Below are 23,777 nucleotides of genomic sequence, written 5' to 3'. Positions count from 1 at the left end.
AATTAAAGGGCACTTGTGCATCAGAGATCACCACAATGGTCAGTACCAGCTCCAGACTGTATTGTACAGACAGGACACTGAAAGTGGGAGGTGAAGGCAAAAAGAATCCCAATTTTTAGTTTACTATTTATTACATTGTAGAAAAATGGAAATAGTCTCCCTTAGTAAGTTTGAGGTTTATTTTTCCAAGCAAAAATAGTGTTTTTCAATAAAAGCATTGGCAGTCAAAAAGTTTAATAGTGTGTGTATTCTGCCCTGAACACTTCTTGGTGTAGGAGACTGGTACAACTGAAAACTTTTTAGAAATCTACCTCAGAAACAGTGAATGCTTTTCCCATTATCCCATGTCCAGTGCAGACAGGTTTGTTATTTCCAATGGCTTCAAACTCCAGTCTCCAAACACTACTTGTAACTCCTTAGCTCAGTTCAGAACTCTATTCTCTTATCTCTCTCAACACCAGATCTGAAAAATTCAATTGCTTGCGCACAGACCTGAGGGCCTCCAGGGCTGCTGGAAGGGCTGAAACATTTCCAGAGTGAAGATTTATGTTGTTTCTTCCCTTTTAATACAGACACAATCTGCTTTAGCAGTGTGTGACCTGCCTGGGAATGGACATGGCCCCAGAATCATCACTGTAAGGAGAGGGAAATGCACCAGGACATATGTTCTGGAGAGGAAAAAATCTTCCAGGAAAATCCAGTAACTAAGCAAAAATTATGGTGGGTTTGTTAAGCACCAGGTTTATAAAGCTTCAAGGTGGTACAACAGTGGTAACAGGACAATTGGTAGTTCTCATCCATGGATGATTCCAGTATTTGCACATGCATTTGTGCAAACAAATCTGAAGCATTTTTGTTCCGGAAGTTTTAAACAACTTCATGTGAGCCCTTCACCAGGGCCCAAGGGCAGCAGTAGCACCTGCAGTGACACTCACGGGGAGGGCAGGGGGGATTTTGTGTCCCCAGCACAGTTTTCTGCACCCAGTGGGGCTCCCTCAGCCACTGGGAGTAGCCAGGGGTTCTTAGGGACACTCCTGACACACTGATCAGGACACACAGCTGGGACAAATGTGCCTACAAAGGGGCAAAGGAGCTGGGAAAAATGAAACCCTGGCTCTGGCCAAGCGTTCTGTTCTGCAGTCACCATGTCCTCATTATTCTCCCTTAAAAACACATCACTGCCTTTGCTGAGCAGGAAGTAACCAGCAGGCATTTGAGCTCTGATGAATCTCTGCTAAAACAATTTCAAAAATAAATCTCAGTGTCAGCATCTATTTCATCTGATATAATCCATTTCATCTGAGCTCCATTAAGCACATCTCCTCCAGATTTGTATCTTAACAGAGGCACAGACATCATAACTTTTCTTCACAGCTTTTGTATGAGCCCACTATGAGAGAGCAGGATAACACTAGTCCCAGACTGACTCAAACACATCATTGATAATGACAATATTTGGCATTAGTGTAAAATTCCCAAAATTGTGTCTTCTGATAGCACCAAAACTCGGCAAAATTAACATGAGATTACAAAGAACACAATGACCCAATGCATGTTTCATATACATATTTATATATATTTCATGTACAAAGTTACATTCTGAACCTCATGGATTCAATAATAGAAATAAATACTGAAATAACTACACTGCTATATGAGCTCTTCTGCTCACAGAAAAGAAGCCTCAAGTTTAACAGACAGCAAGTTTAATGCTGTAGAATCCATCTCAGATTACAGAGGCAAGTAAAATTGAGCATAAAGTTTCCAACAGACAAAACTTTCAAAAATTACAGACCATAAATTGTTTAAAATATATGTTTAAAAGATTGAGAAATGTGCATCAACAAAATTAATAAAGGAAACTTAATCTTGTTAGAGGGCGGGAGAGACATTTAGTGTATAGAAAAATGCTTTGAGGTGCAATATAGGTTGTTACAATATGGCATAACCCTGTTAGAAAAGAACATTTAATTTCCCTAAAGAAGAACTGTATTTGAGTTTACCATGTCTCGTTATACAGAGCAAGGCCTTCACAAGGCCCGCCTCAACAGGGCCATTTACAGAGTGCTAAGTCAGGTTGAATCCTTTGGTAACTTTTATAATACTCACATGGAAATAAATATTCAGTTGCACAGCATTTTTTAAAGACATACGTTCTTTAGAACAGTTAGTATATTAAAACAGATTAAACATTTGTTTATTACTAAGGCAGCCTATGATAAAGTGTCTACGCCCTGTCAACTCAATCCTAGCCGGTACAGGAAGACCTTCCCAAGGAATGGACAATGCAGCCTCACCCTCACCATGCAAACACCCCTACCCAGGCAAATCACGTGCTGCATATTTTGTGCTCAAAATGTTTCCAAACTATTAACAAGCTGTAGATATCAAGAGATTAGCTCCTATTTATATGATGCTTTAATCACGAGTGTAATGCATAAACACATTCTTGAGACAGAGTTGAGGGTGCATTGTCATCACAGTGCCTGGGATTTGCGTGCTTTATTCACCTTTCAAAGTGACCTTAAGGGGAGTTTATACAGCCCAGCACACTGTGATGGCAACAGGACCCAATTAATCTACTGTACCTTAGGACAGGGGATAAAGTTTTTAAATGAGAAATAGAGAGAAGTGCACATGCCTTTATCTACACTCATAGTGCTACACAGTTCAACTACTGTCTGCTTTAAAACCCTTCCACTTTGGGACAGAAGCAATCCATCATTCTCTGAACTATTTGCAAGGGCTGGCCCACTGAAGTGGCTAAAATGGCACAGTGGGCCAGCTCCATTTGGCAAAAGACCGGGTACACACTTGCCAGGTTGCACTGCTCCAGCTGGAGCAGTAATGCCACTCAGAGAAAATAGCTTGTCTTTAATAACAAATTAAATCCTACAAAGAACCAAGGAACAGAATTGTGCGCTTTTCTTCTGAGAACATGAGAATGTGACAATCAACCAGTGACTAAAAAACTTTGGAGATTGTGTTTTCCAAAGAGAAAAAAAAAAAATTCAAGAAAATGGCAGGAAATGCAAAGAAACGGCACCACTCACAGTGAAGATTCTACACAAACGTAAAAGTTTAGACAGCATTTTTCTTAAGACCTCCCATCAGTTAATTCAGATGTGCTTCATGTTCAGCATACATGCCTATAAGTTTAAAATAGGTCTAAGAGTGTTGACTCGGGTTACTTTTGTATAATTGGTATTTGTATAATTTTTAATAAGCTTCCAGACTTTATATTTAAGCCAAAGTACTTAAGGAGTGACATTCAAGATGAATATGGAAAGCAAATTATGAACAACATGCTCTCATTGCTTTTGGCATTCTTGAAGAGAAAAATACTACCAAGATATTAAACATCTTTAATAAGGATTTTTACTACATAGTTCATGTCCTAAATACATATTTACGAGAGGAACAGCTGTGTACAAAATATGTTGCTTAAAAAGTATTTATAGATATAAATCTAACCAATAGACCTGAATGGAGATTTTCTGGTTTATCAGCTATGATATGCATTTGAAAAAGCTGCCTAAATATATATTTACACAACAGACCTCAGCTAAATGCGTTCATTTTAAAAACTAAGAAAATATATAGACATATGTTTGTCTGATAGACCAGAACTGCTCCTATTGCATAAAAATGTTTAGGCAGTTTTAAAAAAGTGTTTCTATATTTACTCCTCTGAAACTGTTCAGTTCTCTCACATAATCAAGTTACTTAATTTCTCTGCTAATCTGAACAGCTCCAGCCTTTTGGGGGTAAATGCTGGATGTACATTAAAACCCCTCAAAACTTTTACTTTCCAGAGACTAAATTAAAGAGCAAATCTGGGTTTTTAAATCTTCTGAAGTACAGAAATCATGAAGTGTTTAACTTAGGTCTGATACTAATGCAGAAATTTCAATGTAGAAGGAAGACCATCTTAAACTCACATTTATGGTTAAAAAAAATGATGAGTAGACAGAATGTCAGCCTAAGATTAGTCTCTTGACTTTTGGTAATTTTCTCTGTCCTTGCGTTACCAGATAATATTGTTGCTGAGTTATTTATTTTTTAACTAAACTGGGGTATGGAGCCACAAAAAAAAAAAAAAAAGACAATTTGTACCTAATTATCTGGAACTACACTTCCTTTCATGCCTTAGGCATCACCTTTACGATCTCATTGTGTAGAATGTGTTTTTTTTCTTATACACTTTCAGTCTTTTCTCATGCTCTAATTGACGTCTCCAACCTTCACACACATAGTGCCTTATGAGTTTGAACAGTTAGGCAGAGAAGATCATTCTAAGTGCTTAGGACATAAGGGGTTAAGAAAAGAACAAAACATATCCCCTGACTGAGAATTTTACAGTTATTTTCCAATTTATATCAACCTAAGAATACCCTTTAGAACCAGAGTTGTTCCATGTCAGGGAAATGGAAAAACATGCTCAAAATTGCTCATTACTGAGGGCAGCAGTTGTCAAACTTTAAGGTTCAATAGTGAAAATAAGATTTTATTTAAATATTTTCATTTTAATTCCTATACAGCCTCCTCTTTCCCCCCACAAATTCTGAAGAATGTAACAAATTAAACTGTGTACAGTGTATAAGAAAGATTATCCAGGTTTGAAAACAAAAGCTGAAATATACAGTTTGCTTTAGCCCTCACTAAGTATTTGGATGAGTCTTAGTAATCCATCTTTTAATTTGTCCATTTTTTTCATACCCTGGGAATAACTTTGCTGTTTTACCCAATGCATTATACAGTGAAATGAAGCTCAGTTGGAACAAAGCTGAACTCAAGTGAGACTACCAAAGAAGTGAACACATGAGATTGCTGTGGTACAGTCAAACTGTATCAGCTGCTCACTGTGGTGTGCACACCAGCTGGAGAAACATCTGATTTCCTCACACTGTTCCATTTAACACAGGTGCAGTAAAACAGCACAAGCTAATTCCTGTATAGCTGAATTATGACAGGTTTCAATATAAAGTTAAACAGCAAAGAAATGCTTCAACATCATGTAGTGAAACAGGTTCACAAAATAAAAAAAAACAAAACATGCAGAAGCATTTTTTTTTTTTTTTTTTTTGCTTCCCCCCCCCCGCCCCACCATTTTTAAGATCTCCAACTGCATCCTACAGGCTCACTCACTGCCACACATGACTTGCCACACTATCAAGTGACTCCTCTCAGCTTTGGCTACAGAAGGTTCAAGTGGTAGAGCTTCTCCCAGGAGTTCAGATTCTCCTCCTTCATCACCTGGAACAAAACAGCTTTGATTGAGGCAGCCAATAACCAGAACAGCATCAACACCACATGCAGCAAGACAAGAACTAACACTAAAAAGACAGTGTTGCCATATGCTGATATAAAAACTTATTAAAGTCTGTGAATGTAAACAGAGTGTGTTGCATAATTATCTCAGAGCCCAGCATTCTGCTGGCAATATTCTTTCCTTCTAGCCCAAAAAATAATGGCAGGTTCATAAGTATCCATATTCTACATGTTTCATTACTTATAACTCTTTAATGAAGAGAAACCTAACAAACCCAAACATATAAATGCTATGGGACAAGAGCTGTAATTGAGCACATGTGAGTCAACACAACATTCATGTCCGTGGTCAACCGCTCCCACTCTTTCCTCCTGTTCCAGTTATTCCAGCTTGTCACAACTCTGTCCACAGTGGCAAAGACAGCCTTGAGCATATTCTCCATCATTGCTCTTCACAAAGAAGAGCAGTTTTGTAGCACCAGAACTCTGGGTGACAGCAGCTGACTGGGACCAAAAGTGACACTGAACTGCCCATGGACAGTCAGGACCATCAATCCAGAAGGTCTGTTTTAATCACAGGAAATAAGAACTGACCTACACCTTCAGGAAGGTGCCAAATCAGATTTTGGCTGATGTTCTGGTTAGACTCCTTTGGAGGGTGCTGAGGGAGCTAAACACAGAGTAACCCCAAAGTTTGCTAGGCTCATGTGGCACTGGCTGGGCTAACACAGCACTGGCACTCAGCTCATGGCTTTGCCATCATGCAAGGGAGAGCAAAATGAGCATTTGGAATGTGGCTGTTCCAGCTGCCCTGAGTGACCGCAGCACTTGAGCCTTCACTGCACTGTGGCACAGAACTGTCTCCAGTCCTGCCTCTCACAGGAAATCCAACACAGTCACCCCAGGAACCTGCTTGTCACTGATTAGTGGGATGACAGGATTTGGAATGGCCTTACTGGGTTTTCCTTTGTAATGGTTTATGTGGGTTGTTTTGCTGTTTGGTTGGTTTTGAAAGACTACAGACAGATTTAGGCAAAAGGTCAAAAGCAGGTCTAAGAGTTGTGATACCTTTTTATGTACTTTTTGTCAAGGTCTCCAGCTGCAGACTATAAGCACAAAATCACAACAGCTCTCACTTTATTTCCCCAAAGAGTTCAATTAAAAAGAAGATACATGTTTATACAAGAAATCTTTTATGGGCTAGATCATGCCAAACTGCCAACTAAGAAAAGCAGTGATCAAACAGCAGTGATGGGCATGCAGAGATAAGTGATTTACTTTCCCAATCAAAAATGACTAAATTTTACACTGAGTATTCTTCACTTAACATGACTTGTTTTTAGTCAGTCTGCATATTTAAGTAACTAAGGACACGTCTTCTGGCAGTTTGAGACAAAAGATTAACCTGACAAAGAAAGACTGAAAGCATTAACAGGAAGGTGATACATGACTCCAAAGCAGAGTTTCAAATAAACCTTCTGACACAGTCATTCCTGTTATAGATGAGTAATTAGATGGTTGGCTCTCACAATTAAGTGGCAAATGTTCAGAGAAATTTTGTAGATGTATAGTTATGTTGCTGTAATATGTCCTCCCCCTTGCATTGGGATGGCCTTGGTAGCTGGGGCATCTGGGGAGGGTCAGCTTGTTATTACGGTAACACCTGATCTCCAATCAAGATGTAAGAAAGTGAAGTCCACCACTAGACAGCAAAGAAGGAGTCGACTGATGAGACTTTGCGAGAAGCTAGAGGTATAAAAGACGGAGCATCCAGTTTGTAGACAAGCACATGGTGGTTGGGTCCTTTGCTCCCAGCACTGTATTTTTTTCTTATTTAGTCCTTTTGTTGTATTTTTGTTAAGTGTGAAAAGTGCATATTATATGGCTCTATGCAGATATTTACTATATGTATTTTGTTGTATTGATTAGTAGTGCTGTATTAACATTTTAATAGTATGATAAATGTAGTTTTGTAGTTAAAATTGTAACTTTTGTAGTTAAAATTGGAACTATGTAAGTGGGATAATTTTTTAAGAAAGAAATAAGGTACTCGCAGCAGATAGCAGCCACAGGACACCTAAGTCTTCAGAGATAAAGAATTTATTGTTCTCTAATCAGAGGAAACTGACTTCTTCCTGCCACGCTCAGGATCAAAGACGCCTTTAGGATAAGGAGGAAGAAGCTGTCATGACAGACCGAATCCTTTGTTTGAATGGAATTCATGCATCATGTATGGGATGTATGAATATTCAACGGGCTATTGCTTTTAAGGGTTAATCCTTTGCTAACAGGTGTCCTTTTTTGGGGTTGCGCTGCCCAGAAAAAGGTATCCGGAGTCCATAACTCTTTGTTTCTATTGTCTCATAATGTCCTAATTCAAATTGTCCAAATTATTACTACTCTAATTGTATTACTATTTTTATAACCATTTTACCAGTATTAAACTTTTCAAATTTTAAAAACAAGTGATTGGCGTTTTTCACATTAAAGTTGAATAAACCTTTGAAATTTTAAAAGTGAGCATCATTTCTCACATCCCAAAGGTCATGGTTCGTTGGGAGGAGGAGAAGCTGAAGGTGTGTGTCAGAATAAAAATATTTCTACCCCTGCAGTGTATGGTAAAGATTCTGTATACTGACCACACAAATGCACTCACTGCAATCACAGCAGCAGTTATTATGTGGTTAATTGCTGTTATTAGATTTCTAGAGTCCCATACTGCTGTTATTTGATTTCTAGAGTCCCACACCTTCTCTCAGTATTTTCTTATGGCTGCAGATCTTCACAGCACAGACTCCTTCTTCTGCATGTGGCTCCTTCAAGGCGCTTCCTGACTGCCCAAGCCACCCCCTTTTATCCCAGTTATCTTCACTAGCCACAGCTGCAGCCCAATGAAGGACATCACAGATGCAGCCCATCAACAACAACTGGGACCTACCAGGGCAAGGCCTATATACAGATATTCAAGTACAATACTGATATTTTACTAGGACTCAAAGGCCACCTCCACTATAGTTAATACCCTTTCAGTAAGAAGTACGACTCATTTAAAGCTCAGATTTCTTACCCATTCTGAAGTCAATGTATCCTTCTCCACCGCTTATCACCAACATTGATTTTAAGGGACTCTGGTTCAAGGACTCCTGGGCTTGTTTATCAGCTGTTAGATCTGTTCCACTACTACTCTGAGGGCAAACAACCTGACCTGGGTGGAAAACAGAACACTTTTTTATGCCTTATCTCGGAGTAAAAACTTCTGTGCTTGGTCATTAGATGACAATGTCTAAAGCAGTTGAACACCTTCTTAACATGCAAGTGCTCACTTAGCACAGCACCTTTTTCACAGAAGGAAGCAAAGTCCCTGCTTGTGATCAAGCCCTTTTCCTCCCATTACACAGGGCTGTATTTAGCAATCAGACAAGCCTTGTAATTAAAATACATTGTTTCTGAGAGTACTCTTGCTATCTTTGACTAAGCACTGTGTTCAACTAAGTGAATGGAGGAAAAAACAACAAACAAACAAACAAAAAATCCAAACAAAAAAACCACCTCTCTTAAAGGTGGTAACAAAACCTCACCTGGTACTGCCACAAAGAATTTCACAGCATCCCGGTGGCCGTGGAAGCAGAGCTGTGCGTGCGCCATGGAACAGTAGGGGATGAATGTCCCTGGAGTCACTTTGTCACTGTGCTCATCTCCATACACACGGATCACACTCCCCGGACGGTTTCCAGAGCCTGCTGCTGATTTATTGGCTGTAAAAGAAGAGGTTGTTTACTACTTCAAAACACAAAATGCTGGAGTGGTTATTTGGTAAGAAACCTTATGGTACAATCTAAAAGCTAAAGCCAACTTAGATAAAAATGAAACAGGAGGGCAGCAATGCCAATTCAAGACAGAGCTGGAAAGAAAAAGATTGCATGCTTCGTTATTTAAGTACATCAGAAAATGGAGCAGGATTCTTATTAGTCTAGCATAAACACCAGATTTCAATATCCTACTTTTGGGGAAAAATAATTTGTGACAGGACTGTGTCTTTCAAAGAAAATAAGTACCTCTAATGTGTTTCAATATGAGCAAATTCCATGTACTTAAACATGTAATTAAAGACAGTTTCATTCCAACTAATCATAATGTATGCCCTTGCCAGCAAAAATTCTCTAGAAACAGCCACCTGTGGCCATGAAAGAGCTACCCTATTATCATTCTATAGCTACATTTTACTGTGAAGTTTTAAAATACATTAAACCAGAGAAATACTCATGCTAGACATACAAGCCATCTCCATTCCAAAGACTATCAAAGTAGTGAATGAAACAGTGATTTGTAACAAGACAGCAAATGATGTGGATTAATGACAAAGTTATAAGATGTGATATCACATTGGCTGGAAGAGAAAGTCTATATGAGAGTTCAGCTGCAACACAGGATGATATGCTAAACTGCTGAGCAGATTGGTGGCCATTTAGCAAACATAAAACTGCTGCAATGCAGTAACTGCAAGTGGAAAAACATTTAGGAACATACAAAGGGTAAATCTATAAGGAGTGGGAAACAGCCTCAAAGTGGCTATTATAAGCCTGAAAGTAGGTTTTGGTTCAGAATCTGCACTTACCCCGCAGCCCCAGTAAACGTCCCTGGTGGAGGATTACAGCTAGTGAGAAAGGAGGAAAGGGGAATGGATAGGTATGACAGTAGAGGAGAAGGATTAATGAGAACCCACTGCTCATATTTTGGTTTTTGATAAGGCAGAGCTTAAAATTTTAGCTCCTAAAAAAACCAACAGATATTTAATTACCAAAGATTCGATCAAATGTCACAAAGAACAGCATCTTACTATAGAAGTTCCAGGACAAAATAGACCACAAAAGGACTGTCACATATTTTTAAGTTTATTATTGATTAGCAACATTTCCCCTTTCTCTCTTTCCTTGACAGGAGGCTCCAGAATAATATAGAATGACTCATGTTTTCAAGTACCCTTTTGGAACATCATCTGCTGCCCTGCTACTAAGACCCGGGGGATTGAGAGATGACACTGCTTATGCAAGGATGTAACTGCTTTATTACTATTTCTGACCAAGGTTCTCAGCCCCACTATCAGGCTACCCCCAAAAGGCTGTTCTGATCCACAACCAACCAACAGAAATGAAATGCAACTGAACAGCTTTAATAGGGACTTCTTCCCTTCACTCCTAGCTTAAAACAAACTCCTCTGGAAACATTAATTTAAGCTTGACACAAATTAAGACCTATCATTTTTGAAAGCATGATTTAAAGTGTCTCAAAATCCATGATAGGAAGTCTGTCCTTCCTTAGTACATTCATGCAAAAAAAAAGACAGTTACTGAATGGATGGACAATGCAATGGAACAACATGAGAAACAATGCATGTGTTTGCTGTTCAACAAAGCAGACATAACATGAAGAGTTTTCACTATTAAATCACCCTAAAACTCCACCTGTCAGACCACACTATTTTCTAATTAACAACAGTACAATTAGCACTATCATAGGCCTGCATTTTATTTTCTGAAACTTCTGTCCACCTGTTATAACATTAGTCTCAGGCACAAGTGTTGAGGCTTTAATTTCGTTGTTGTTGTTTAAATGCAATCAATTTACCAAGCTTTACCTATTTAAGATTTGGTTTGCCCTTGAGTGTTCTTTTCTCCTGAGATTCAACTGCCCTCAATTAGTTTCAGCCATGACAAGAGTCTGGGGTCTGTTACGAAGCAAAAACCACAATTTACATGATTGGAATGTGCCCTGGATGTTAGTGCCCTGTCTGAATGTATTTACAGCTCCTGTAACTCTGAACGTGTCTTTTAAAGCAATCTGTGCTACTTCTGTTCCAGTCCTTTATATGCAATTTGTGATAAATTCTCAAAAATTAAAGCCAATCAAATTGTATTAGCAACAACAACATCAACATGCTCAAATCAAAGAAAAATGTATTTTGTGATCACACGGCAATCAAAAATAACATTAATAAGAAAACTAATGATGGCTCGTATAAGCAATAAATATCTATCAATGCTCTTAATGCTCAGAACACCTCTAAGGCTTCAAAGTGTCTCTTTGATTCAAGCCAACTCTGCTCAAATGGCAGTACAGGAGATTCTGGAGATTTGTTATTTTTTCAGGGTAACTGTAACCACATACACAGATATAGGGGCTGAACATCCCACAGGCCAGATCTGTTACAAACCTGGCAGCCAAGTTTTCTATCCATTAGCAAGCACCTGAATGCTGTTTAATACTCTCTCTTTTTTTTATGCCTACAGCATATTGCACAGTGCTATTCATTGATATTTTACTTACTTTCTGTTAATGGAATGGAGATGATGACACCATTTCCTGTTCCTACCCATAAACGATTACAAGACACCATAAGTGCTGTGATTCTCACAAATGAGAATCCCAGTTTACCAGTACCTAAAAACAAAAGACGCTTTTCATCAAAAATTATGAGCAAGAATAATTTTAGTTCTACAACAGAGAATCTAAAATCCAGCTCCCAAATCACACACACAAGTAATTCCCTCCCACTTATGACAGAAACAAAGTAGAGGAGCACATTTAAGTTGTAAAGATAACCTAGAAGGCTACAACACTGTAATTAAATTGAGAACCTGTGTTTAGAAGTCTAACATTAGCTATGAGAAAGCAAAAAAGGTACTTAATGCTGCACAGTAAATTTTTTTGGGGCTTACCAGCTTTTAAAACAAACAAAAAAGTGAGCTTACAGACATAAGACAGTGGTTTGTAATCCATTTAAATTAATTTCTCATTTGTTAGCGGGGGAGCAGAAGGCTGACACGAGCCATGTGCAATGCACAGCAGTGACTTGTGAAGGATTTCCCAGAGCCTAATTACCTGTATTTGTTGTGTAAGGTATGTGGTCAAACTGCTCTTATACAGATATTAATGAAAATAATCAGAGACCCTACTAGGTTCAACAGCAATAAAAATTTCTTATCTTGAGGGTTTTTTTTTTGAAAAATTAGGCAATTTTTCCAGGCAGGTAATGGATTCTTCCCATTTTTAGCTATAAAAAATTGTATCAGTATAGAAAAAGAGAAAGATTGTAGTGTCTCTACTGGTGCCTGCCCAACTCAACCACCACTTTCCTCATTAGTTATGAGTTTTTAAGGACACTTTACACACCAGGTAAGGTCAACAGACTGAAACAGAAGATCCATCACCCCCATCACGCTTCATAGACTGACTTAGGCTTCTACTTCCAGATTCAAGTTTGCACAAACTGATTTTAACTGGTCTTTCCATCGACCTTTACCCCAAATCTGCAGTAAGAACTGCCTGATCTCTAGCAGGAAAAGGAAGCTGCAGAGAGCAAGAACACACCAGTTTTTCCTGGGAACTTACCAAGCATTTTGCTTACATAGGGCTCAATGTCCACATCCTGCAGGTGCTGATAGGTGTGGGCGTGGTAGAGGCGCAGGGTGGAGTCCAGGCGGATGGACACCCATACCCCATCCCCCACCCATGCCAGCTGCCTCACTTGGCTCTCCCTCCTTGGGTGGGCATCAAAGGACTTCTGTGAAACATTGAGGTTCAAATGAGAAGGTAAAACAAAGGGAAGGGTAAGAAAGGTTTCTCTGTTACTCTCATACAGTCTGAATTGGCAATTTTCAATCAAGCACAACCCTCTGATTTGCAAGATCACAGACAGTGTTTAGCTCAGTTACAAATAGCATGTGATGCTCTAAAATTGCTAATTCCCTTCCCTGAGTGTGATCTCAAAGCTGTAATTTCCTACTTGGTCTTCATCTACACATCTCATCCCAGCCTGCTCCAGCTTGTGTCCCTTGAACCTGGAGCCTTTTTGGGCTGACATCCTGCTGCCACAGCACATGGTACATGTGCCTAAAAAATGCCTTTCTTCCTTGTTCATCATGACTGACTTATAAACAACCCCACCATGTGCAAAATACACACTATCCACCAGCAAAACAATCAATTTCACTTGTATATTAACTTCATTTCAGTTTTCCCATATATATTTATAGTCTTCTTCACAAAAACAGGTCATTATTGAGTGACTGATATTTTCACAGGAGCTGAGCAGCCACCCTCAAAGGCCTGGCCCTTGTCTCAGGCCAATTAGCAGGAGCTGAAGCACTTATATTGCTCAAGGCTTGCAGAAACCTCAGCCACTTTCTGCTCTTGAGATGACAGACTAAACACTGCAGATACAACAGCAGCTCACACACCTTGCATAAGCTTTTCTCTAACTGGAAAGAGAGTACATTCCAAATTAATGCTTGCAAATCTCTGCACATGGGTGGAGAACAAAATGAGGCACACCCAGAATATGCTGGGAGCTGGCTGTACAAGCTCTGCACAAGCACACTTTCCAGTTTCTGGCCAGCCAGAAGTGGAGAAGTAAATCTCCCAAAAACTGGTTTCAATAAGGGAAAACTTTCTCATCATAGCTTTAAGTCTTCCAAAGCAACTATTTCATAAAACAAATTTGCTAGGTAGCCTGTTTCTGTACTGATGAAAACAGATGCTTCCAGAGTTACTCAGGAGTCTGAGCTGCAGCATTAAAACACAACATTTAATTATTTTAATCAGCATTGGAACTTACCTCTATTTTCATGGCCTTTGGATGAACAACATAGATTTTGTTCCTATAGCCACACCAGACCTTGTCATGTACCACTGTCATGCACCGGATGGAGTGGTGTGGCCGGCCCAGGTCCAAGAGGTGATAGTTTGACAAATCCCACTGACCATCTGCAAAAACAGGAAGAAAAAAAGTAACACAGAAACCTGTGTTTGGTTTAAGAAAAATTTAGAAGTAAAAGCAACTATCTTAAAAGTCTAAGTTTTTAAAGTATTGTAATAATCTGGGTAAATTTGTACAGGTTTTATGGCTAGGCTCCTCTTAAACAAACAGCAACTAACATCCCAAATGTTAAGTTTTTTAAAAAACAAAGTTGTACAATGATTCAGGTTAAAAATTCAGCAAACCATTTTTAAATCAGCAGGTTGCCCTGTGATACAGGCTCTGCTTGACTACGACCAGTACCTGTGACAACAAACAGCTTCCCATACAGCACCAGGCACCTGCTGCTTGGCAGAACATAGAAGTGTTGGCCAGTGCAGATTTATTTAAAATATGCTGCAAGGTCTTAAAAAAGGCACCTGAAATCTACTAAAAACGTACTAAATTTCATCATTCAACACCAATTAAAATTCTTCTGTAGACTGAACTAAGGCCACAGATCATCAATGACATTCACTAGAGAGGCTTAGGTATTGCGAACCACTGCAGTGAGCTTTAAAAAAATAAACAAAACAAAACCACTAAAAACAACTTCATCCCAGCTGCATCTTTTCCAGTATTTGCATTAGTGTTGTGCAACCTTTTAAATTCTTTTAAATGCTGAGGACAAGGATTTAAGCATCACAAGGGAAAGATGAAATTAAGAGGGTGGAAAAACAAGCTAATACATAAGTTTCAGTTGCTCCATAGTAAGACCTTCCCCTCCAGGTCCTATTTCTGGAGGCTGAGGAATGGGGGTGGTTCAGGAGCAGTTTGAGCAGAAATTCTGAAGGGATGCTTACAAAAATCTCATTGAAGGACATGCCCAGAGACAATTTTTATCACTAATAAAACAGAAGACATGACTATTGAGCATAATGAAAATTGCAAGACAGATGATAATCAACGCAGACTTTCATATGGCATTTCCCTATTTAGCAAATCTATCCCATTCTCCATTTCAGAGTAAGAAAATACTCCATAAATGCACCACAACAGTGCAACACAAGAACTTGAATCTGCAACTGAAATAAGAAATATTTCTCATAAGAATCCATAAAAAGGTCAACGGGGAATACATTATCAAAACATTACTTGTAAATGGCACATTTTTTTCCTAACTACTGTTGAAAATTCCCTGGTTCCCAGATGCAACAGAATTCTTACCAACTCCCCGGTGAAAGATCGCAAGCGTCCCATCTGCCAGCGCAACCAAGACTATTCCTTTGACATGTCTGAGGAAAAAGGAGGCAAAACAACACAGTCTGTTAGACTGCTCTGCTCAGAAGGCAAGTTTAAAACTAGGTATAAACATTTCATATTTCAGCATATTTTTTACAGTCATTTTTTATTAGCCCCAGTGTTTTGATTTCTACAATATAGCTCAAGAGAAGGGATGTACCAAGGGATCAAAATCCAGTTCAGAGAGATTGAAATATATCTGGTTACAATGCCTGAAGAAAACAGCAAAAATAGCAACCTACAACTGTTTTGCATAACTACAGCTCATCCTTTGGGCTGTGTATTTCCAACAGGTACAAGATTCCTTTTATTTTCCTTACTCCCTAGAAGGTTTCCACTGTCCCTCAAAAAGCATGCAGGCAGTTATGGCAACTGACATTCCCAATATCTGAGGAGGAAATAAAAAACTACTTTGGAAAGTATTTTAACAGAAATTCATTATGATTTACATTACATTCTTTCAGGACTTACACAATACTGAGAATAGAATCTTTAAGTTTAATGGCATGAACACATTTCCTCCACTGGGCCACTGACGAATGAACATACAGGCTGCAAAGACAAATCAGGAGGGATTAAAAGCACTACCGGACAAAAACAACCACAAGCAAAACCCTTATAAACTGAAATCCACAATCAAAGAGAAAACAAGTTTTCATCTTCCACTGGAAATTATGTGTACACTGAAAGGAAGAACTACATAAGCAGCAGAATGGTTTTTTCAGAGGTCTAAAGCATTACAAACTCCCTTGCAGATCCATCTGCAGTAAAAATTACAATACATTTTTCTAGCATACTAAAATATTGAAAACTATTTAATTAACAGACCATAACAATTTCTTTGAATACAAAAAAACCCCAGAACTTCTCTGCAGATAAAGTGTTATCTAATAAAAAAGGACTTGCTAATCACCTACAATACTTCCTTTGAATTCTGTAATGCCTAAAAACTGCAGCAAAGCATTCAAGGTTTTGGCTCTCTTTAGATCATCCTGTGCTTAATCTTGACTTGAGACGGTTATCAGGCCTGTAGGCACAAGAAGCAAGTTTAAAGCAATGATTATAAATAAATATAACAAGATGAGCACTTCCTTACCATCCATTCTGTGCTCCAAGCCACATGGTTGGTAAAAGGCTACTCATTTTTTGTGCTTCTTCTCTCACTAGATCTTGCTCGCTTGGCAGAACTGCAACATCCTTATATAACTGTGACTCAGTACTAGAAAAAAACATCAGTTAAAATACATTTAATGAACTGCACAGATTACTCAGGCTATAAGCCAGGTGTTTACTTCACAATTCAGAGTTCCTACACTACCTTTTGAAGTACATGAGATGTTTAAAAATACAGTAACCACACATGAAAGTACAATACAGATGTAAACCTCAATAACCACAAATTTCCTCAAGTGGACATTTACTTTTACAGGGAAAACTAGGTTTCCTGTCAGTATTATTACCTCTGGGGAATTGCAGAAGAGCGTCACAAAGCACAGTCTTGTACCAAGACTACTTATATGAACTTCAACACACTTAAAAAGGAAAAAGTAGTAATTTTGTCTCCATGCTATGTGCCTACAAACATTATACTTTTTAAAAATACATTTTAAGAGGTATGAGGCCCGAGACTAGGTACTTAGGCTGATACACTGGAGATGCCTCTGTTGTATGCTGCACTCCCAAGGGATCTGTAAAGACATGCTCTGTGTAGACTCCAGTTTGTGCAATATCAGCTGTGTCTTCTCCTGTCCCTGCATTGACTTCTGTTGCTTCTGTTGCCTCCTCTGCTGTTGGAATGTTCTCATCTACTGAATTATTTTCAGCTGCAATATCTACGAAATAAGCAAATTTGAAAAACTTTTAAACAACTGCAATAGAATTTGTTATTGTTTAAAACAGCCAGACCTTGATACTTAAAACTGAAGTGAATAGCTGTTATAGCCAGGCAGTTACAATTTCCACATCAGAAATGCCCAAATTTTAGTAGGTGGCACTGTATAAACAAATGTCAAATGCACTTTTAAGTAACAGCCTGATGGCTCAGACTGGCCATTAAATTATTAACTAGGACAGCAGTAAACAAGGCCAACAACCACATATTCATTGACAATCATATCACCATACAGCTCTGCAGGCCATATGACAAAAAAATTATGAATGTCTACAAAATAATCACTTACACTTAAATCTCTATTAAGACTTGACAAAATCTAAGGTATATATTTTAGTCACTCTCTGGTAAGATCTGCATTTCAAATACTACATTAAAATCTCTCTAGAGCAGGCACAAGAATTCTCTCAAAAGTACCTACAAGAAGCAGCTGCCAATTCCCATTTCATGTCACCTCCACCACTTTCTCAGCTACAATTTACAGATTTACAGTGAGTTTATGTTATCACAGCTTACACACTGTTAACCTCAGTAGTTGCACCACTTATTTCCAGCTTCATCTCAAGGTGTTTCACCAGCCCTGATATACCTGTAGTGTTTATCACATACCTGAATGTTTCTCTGCCACAGGTGAGGCCCCATTGGTGTCATGGGCACCAGGAGTCCCCGTGAGACCCTCAGCAGTGCAGCCCACCACAGTGATTCCCCCCAGCAGGCTGTCAGTCTCAGCAGAGCTGTTGCTGGTCATACTGCCACACAGGGAGGATTTGTCCACTTGGCTGGAATCTGCTTCCTGCAACCCTTCTTCTCCTGCAGGGTAGTCTGTTTCTCTTGCCCCTGAGAGAGATTAAACTCAGAATAACATAATATCCTGAGCTGGAAGGGACCTACAAAGATCCAGTCCAATTCCTGGCCCTGCACAGACACCCAGCAATCCCACCCTTTGTCTCAGAGCATTATCCAAATGCTCCTGGAGCTCTGGCAGCCTTGGTGCCATGACCACTGCTCTGGGGAGCCCTTTCAGTGCCCCACCACCCCCTGGGAAAGAATCTTTTCCTGATATACAGCCTAAACCTCCCCTGGCACAACTTCAAGCCATTCCCTTGGATCCTGTCACTGGGTGTTTTTCATAGGGATAAAGCCAAATAACCTCTCTATCTAATAGCTAAGCTTCAAACTCAATGAGCTCTCCAGAGATTAAACATGCAGACAGCCCCTATCTACAAGGTTAGTTTCACATAATCAGCAAATGTGGAAGATGTTGTCACAAAGCTCACAAAACAAAAGCAAGATCGACATATGCTGCATTACAATGTCATTCACTCTATTTCAATCTGCAGCTTTTCAAATAGTTTATTTCAATTTTAATTATATCTTCCTCTAAAATCAGATTTCATAACAGTGCAGGTACACAAGGGCACCTATCTATGTCGTCATGAAGAATTTAGGTGCAATAGAGCCTTGGTTCTGGAAGAAAAACTGTTTTTCTCATGTCCAATTCTCTTATACTTTCAAGACTTGAATTATAAATGCAAAAAGGATTCCCTCTGAAGGGAGCTTGCTTATCTTCAAGAGGCTGAAGAAGTCAAAAAAACAACAAACATATTCTTCTTTTTGTGATGTTCGCAATTCCATGAAATATCTACACTGTTGCAGTTTGTAGTACATCAAACAAAACAGTTCCCCTTGGCTGCTGACATCTCTCTGATTTTCAGTTCATGCAAGTCAACAGCCAACTAAAGAGTGAAACAGTAGGGTAGAAATGCAATAGTTTAATGTACAACTAACCACTTTCTTATTGCTCTGTTACAGTAACCTTTCATCATACTAAGTAACAAATCTGTGGGTTTTCATTGCATACGAAAAACTGACTAAGAATCAGTTAAAAAAGGCAGGAGCTGAACCAGCCCAAGCATTTACCTGGCACACTGGCAATACAAAGCACATGAGAATTGCAAACAATGAAACTGTCCAGAATATTCCCTGGTTGGTTTGCATCAATAATGATAACTTTTGTAGCAGAATGCGTGCTAGTACAGATCCAAACTAGACTGGATAATTCTTTCTGGTGTTTCAGCTCCTTCTGCTGATCCTGAAGGAGAACAAAGGCAGAAATTAACAACAGAAAGAGGGACAAGAATAGAATTACTACATTTCATCTTTTATGGTCTTATATTTTCACCTAGAGAAATATACATAAATATGTGGGAAGTTAAGTATCTTCAATGCCATTGCAAAACTACACGTAATTACTAGTTCTTTATGTAAATGAAGTATAAAGCTCCCTCATATTTCATACTTCTATTAAAAATACTTAAAATATTATAATTACACTGCACAATTATACAGTTAGACCAGTATAAAATAAAAACATTATTGACATGCTAACTGCCACACTCAGTATCACCACATGTTAATGTGATATCCCAAAGCACTTGAAAATTTAGACTGTTTTTATGGCCTTAATATGAATTCCATTTATGGCAATTAGAACATAAACAGGTCTGTCACAAATGGTTTTTAAAGGAGGCAGCACTGGTATAAGCAGTACATAATTTTGATGTAAAATTTATTTGCTCCTGAGATTTGTCGGCAAGGGAAGATTCAAAAGTATTCAATAGTTGGATTCAATAACTCAAACATTCTGGGCTAATGACTAACCAAGAAAACTCTGTTTGTTACCAATGAACCTGATTAGAAAATACTTTAGAACTCTACAGTTACACAGTAAAGGTGTATTACTATATAATTTATTAAATGTGCCTTGCAGTGACCTTACCTTGAGCTCTTGATCTAGTTTATCTAAGCTACTCTGGGATCCTGTTTGCTGCTTGTTGCCATCTGCATCCACACCAGTCACGTCATTGTAGAACACACTGGCACCAACCACAGATCCTCCATCTCGTGTCTTCCCTCCTGACAGGTTCACCCCTACAGCACACCACAGCTTGGGAGAAAAAGAAATGTTACACTTGAATCTCAAACTAAAAAAAGAGAGAGACAAGCATTGTTAAATATGCTAAGTGATATCAACATTATTATATATCCGGAGTCCATTTTAAGTTATTAATTACAATTAAAGTCATATATATTTTACTGAGACATAAATTCTTCTTCACTATATTTAAAAAAAAAGCCAACTTATTTGAAAAAGAATGCAATTGAGTCCAAAACAAAAATATTCAAGCTATAGTTTGCCCGAGTCTCTTATCGTCAGTGGAAACATCCTACCTTCATAGAGGTATCCTTCTCATCCAAAGGTCTCAGGTAAACAGGTACAGGCAAGTTCTTCATCTTATTTTCACCCTGTCCGCCATTTGCCACCTAGGCAAAAAAACAAACAAACAAGCAAACAAAAAATTTTACCTTTAAAAGAGGTTTACAATCTTTGGAATCAGTTGCTCAGAATTTATTAAACACAATGAGGAGTTTTGCATTGTTGTCTCCTTTACAAAGATTCTTTGCTGCTAAGTTCAACAAAAAAAAGCTAGAATCAAACACAAGCTGTGAAATCACACCCTCTACAAATGTGACAAAACATGAAGCTGTTACCATTACGCTTGAAAACATCATACCTGTTTGTATTTCTGAGGTAGACTCCAGCCAAAAGCCTGCACTCTGCCATCCTCCTTCTGGACATGAGCTTTCACCTGGCGGTACTGCTCCCTCTTCTGCTCCCGGCGTGAGGCTAAACTGGCTTCAGTTCTGGGCAAGAATCAGGATTGAGGAACTTCTTACTTATGATCTTTAGAATCTCTTGTGCAATGGGAATTGCTGTTAAACTCAATAACCAAGATCACTGTGGAAGCACTGGGTTACCAAGGCTACCCCTAGGTTTTTATTCACCTATCAAGACACCTGGTTTCCTGTGGGCTATTTTTAAGGGATTGGGGAAAACCAGGCAAAACCAGAAAGTCTATTGCCAGCATCCTCAAAAGAAATTAACTTGGGTTGTGTAGCTCTACTAGGAGCTTTAAAAGTTGTAACTCACAAGGACATATTGCCAAAACAAAGCACAGGAGAAAAAAAATAATTACAGATTCTTGTTAGCCTGACTCTTAAGTGAACCTTGAGTACCTGTACAGTTATTGCTCAGCTACAACATTTTCATATAAAAGCATACCAAGTGTTGCCTCCTGTGCCTAAATGCACTTTCTTGAAAGACAGTGGTATTTACCAAGTAGAATATTTCACCCAGGTGCTCCAAGTATTCACCCACTGCTGCACATTTCACTCTGCACTATCTTGATGATAGCCTTATGAATCAACACTCACTTCAGGAGATTATACTTCACTTAGCAGCATGCTAGTAATCTCAGAGAACTAAGAGAGTAAACACTTGATAGACCATATCTACTATAAAACCAAAATGTCTTACTCTTCACTGAGGAATTCAAAGGCTTTAGATTTGTCACTGGGTAATTGAGATAAGGTGCTGCTTCTTTTCTTGACTGATGGAGTAATGTGCGAGGTTGGAGCATTATATTTAACATTGACAGGAGGTTCTGGTTTCTTTGCTGTATTGCTGGATGAACTGAAGAGCCTGCTAAAACTAGAAGAAGAGAAAAAGACAAGAGTCAAGATTTGTCAGATACATCCAAACTTCACTACGCAGGCAAAACACAGCACATGCCAGCCTGTTCAAGACAGTTATAAGGTAAGAAACTGGAGCCCAACACACCCAGCAACACTCTCAACGCACAAAACTCATGTCCATAAGAAAAATTTTTAAAGGATTATCATCCCATTTATCAAATCCAATGGGAACTTCATCTTTAATTAACATTTACACGGAACCAACAAAATTAGGATGTTAACATCAGACCTGGAAGACAGTTCTATGAAGGACATTAGTTTATGCAGAGAGCATTTTAAAAAACCCACTATTTTCTATGCAACAAGATAGAACAGTTTTCTGCAAGTCACAACATCAAAAGGATTATTTGAAAAACATCTTGTTGAGAAAAATACTGGTTTAGATTTAAGAGCTTGAAGTCAGAAAGGAGAATGTAACACTTGGTAAGCTGTACCTCACAAGAGGGAAAAGAAGCTGAAATAAATGCAACCCACACCTGCTATTCAGGTTTCTACTTTTCATCAAAAAAATGAATGTGGAAAAAATGCTCAGAACAAGAATCCTGGTGCATATTCAGCTAGGAAAAAAATTCTAGCCCTTTGGTATTTAACTTCACAAAGTGCACAGCCACTCACTACACACTGCAGCTTACAATACATTTTGTCTTCCAGAGCAGTCTTACCGAGTTGGCATGCTGGGCAACAAGAGGAGAAGTGTTAAGATATCTTCATCTCCCAAAAAATAATTAGCTAACATACGCAAATGTGCCAGCTAATTGGTTAGGGTCTTTATTTCTGCCAGTAAGTTGTGCTTCTATACTTACAATTGCCAAATGCTTGATCTTTTCTTCTCTTGCATGGCTGGATTTTCTCTGGATGCTCTACAAGAAATCAATTCCAAGTTAGCAACAATTTAAAAAGGAAAAGGAATGGAACAGTGTGAAACTCTTATTTTTTAAAAAAGGATAACATCTTGAAAATAACAAAGTCTTTTTTTTTTTCACACTACTACTTCTTTACTGATCAGAGCATAATACCGAAATTCCCACTACAGGAAATAAAGTTACATAATAAACTTCATCCCCATTTCTTTGCATCCCAAACAAACTGGCAACTTTTCAGACAGAAGAGACAAGTCTGCATAACACTTTGTAATGAAAAAAGCTTGAAGAAAGCAGCAAACCATTTTAAATTATTCTGCCCCCTATTTAATATTTTAACCACTGTCTTTTGTTTTAAAGTCTATTAATCTTCAATACATCAGTAAATAATTGATAAAGTGTTCCCATTGCCATAGATTAGAGATAGGAGAGGATTTCTACAGCAGATAATAGCTACAGAAGAACAAGCCATGGCTGTTGGAAATGTACATTTTTCCTCCTAAAGGGTCACAGGCATGAGGACAATGGGAACAACTACATGTCACTGCTGTTCATGGCCAGCAGGCAGCACCACAGCCTCTGGTACCTGTGGTCAGGGACAAGGATGAATTGGTCTGAGGCAGAAAACTTATGTTTTCAAACCATACCTTCCAAACAACTGAATATTCAGGATGCAAATGAGACCAAATCACAATCTATATTGTTTATATTTAACATGCCTTGCACAGCTTTAAACTGTTTCATCCTGAACAACCCAAGTCTTTCCAAAGGAATTATACTCAGTCTGAAGACACTATCCCTATTTTGACAGCACAAGGCATGTGTACACACAGAGTAATTTTTAATGCCCACCACATTAACGTTATTTACAAATACCAACTTTTTTTTTCTGTTTCAGAATAAGCATCCCTTGAAAAAATGTGTGTATTTCACATCATGAAGTAACATATCTTCACTGAGGTCTCACCAAGAACCATTCTGACAAATTATATGCCCTTAACTTAAAAACAATGATCCTCATGGGCATGAGGAAAACAAGCAGAAGGCAATGAACCTGCTGACCAGATCACCCAGCATGTAAAAATCACAAGGAGCTCTGTCAAAGATTCTATAAGAGCCTTTT

The 23,777-nt window shown here is 38.6% G+C and overlaps 1 protein-coding gene across 6 annotated transcripts in view; it reads right to left on the bottom strand.

Annotated features, from left to right (window-relative positions):
- Nucleotides 1–1,573: 1,573 nt before the first annotated feature.
- SPAG9 (sperm associated antigen 9) overlaps nucleotides 1,574–23,777 on the bottom strand; it is a 62,463-nt gene continuing 40,259 nt past the window's right edge. For 2 of the 6 annotated variants that reach the window (XM_058817483.1, XM_058817489.1), the window contains exons 13-30: nucleotides 22,598–22,654; nucleotides 21,577–21,750; nucleotides 20,774–20,903; nucleotides 20,430–20,522; nucleotides 19,978–20,145; nucleotides 19,119–19,290; nucleotides 17,808–18,035; nucleotides 16,911–17,139; nucleotides 16,404–16,526; nucleotides 15,779–15,859; nucleotides 15,233–15,300; nucleotides 13,886–14,034; nucleotides 12,661–12,832; nucleotides 11,596–11,709; nucleotides 9,887–9,925; nucleotides 8,850–9,026; nucleotides 8,339–8,476; nucleotides 1,574–5,256 (exon numbers count right to left, since the gene is read on the bottom strand). In XM_058817483.1, the coding sequence (XP_058673466.1) occupies nucleotides 5,141–5,256; nucleotides 8,339–8,476; nucleotides 8,850–9,026; nucleotides 9,887–9,925; nucleotides 11,596–11,709; nucleotides 12,661–12,832; nucleotides 13,886–14,034; nucleotides 15,233–15,300; nucleotides 15,779–15,859; nucleotides 16,404–16,526; nucleotides 16,911–17,139; nucleotides 17,808–18,035; nucleotides 19,119–19,290; nucleotides 19,978–20,145; nucleotides 20,430–20,522; nucleotides 20,774–20,903; nucleotides 21,577–21,750; nucleotides 22,598–22,654 (2,428 nt within the window). In that variant the 3' untranslated portion in view covers nucleotides 1,574–5,140. The remainder of the gene's footprint in view (nucleotides 5,257–8,338; nucleotides 8,477–8,849; nucleotides 9,027–9,886; nucleotides 9,926–11,595; nucleotides 11,710–12,660; nucleotides 12,833–13,885; nucleotides 14,035–15,232; nucleotides 15,301–15,778; nucleotides 15,860–16,403; nucleotides 16,527–16,910; nucleotides 17,140–17,807; nucleotides 18,036–19,118; nucleotides 19,291–19,977; nucleotides 20,146–20,429; nucleotides 20,523–20,773; nucleotides 20,904–21,576; nucleotides 21,751–22,597; nucleotides 22,655–23,777) is intronic. The other 4 variants (XM_058817486.1, XM_058817484.1, XM_058817485.1 and 1 more) reach the window with 4 other exon arrangements.

The sequence above is a fragment of the Ammospiza caudacuta genome, chromosome 19 (genome assembly GCF_027887145.1).
Source record: "Ammospiza caudacuta isolate bAmmCau1 chromosome 19, bAmmCau1.pri, whole genome shotgun sequence".
In the NCBI taxonomy this organism is placed as follows: Eukaryota; Metazoa; Chordata; class Aves; order Passeriformes; family Passerellidae; genus Ammospiza; species Ammospiza caudacuta.
Note: the sequence above shows the minus strand (reverse complement) of the source record. Positions and strands in the feature narration are given on the sequence as shown.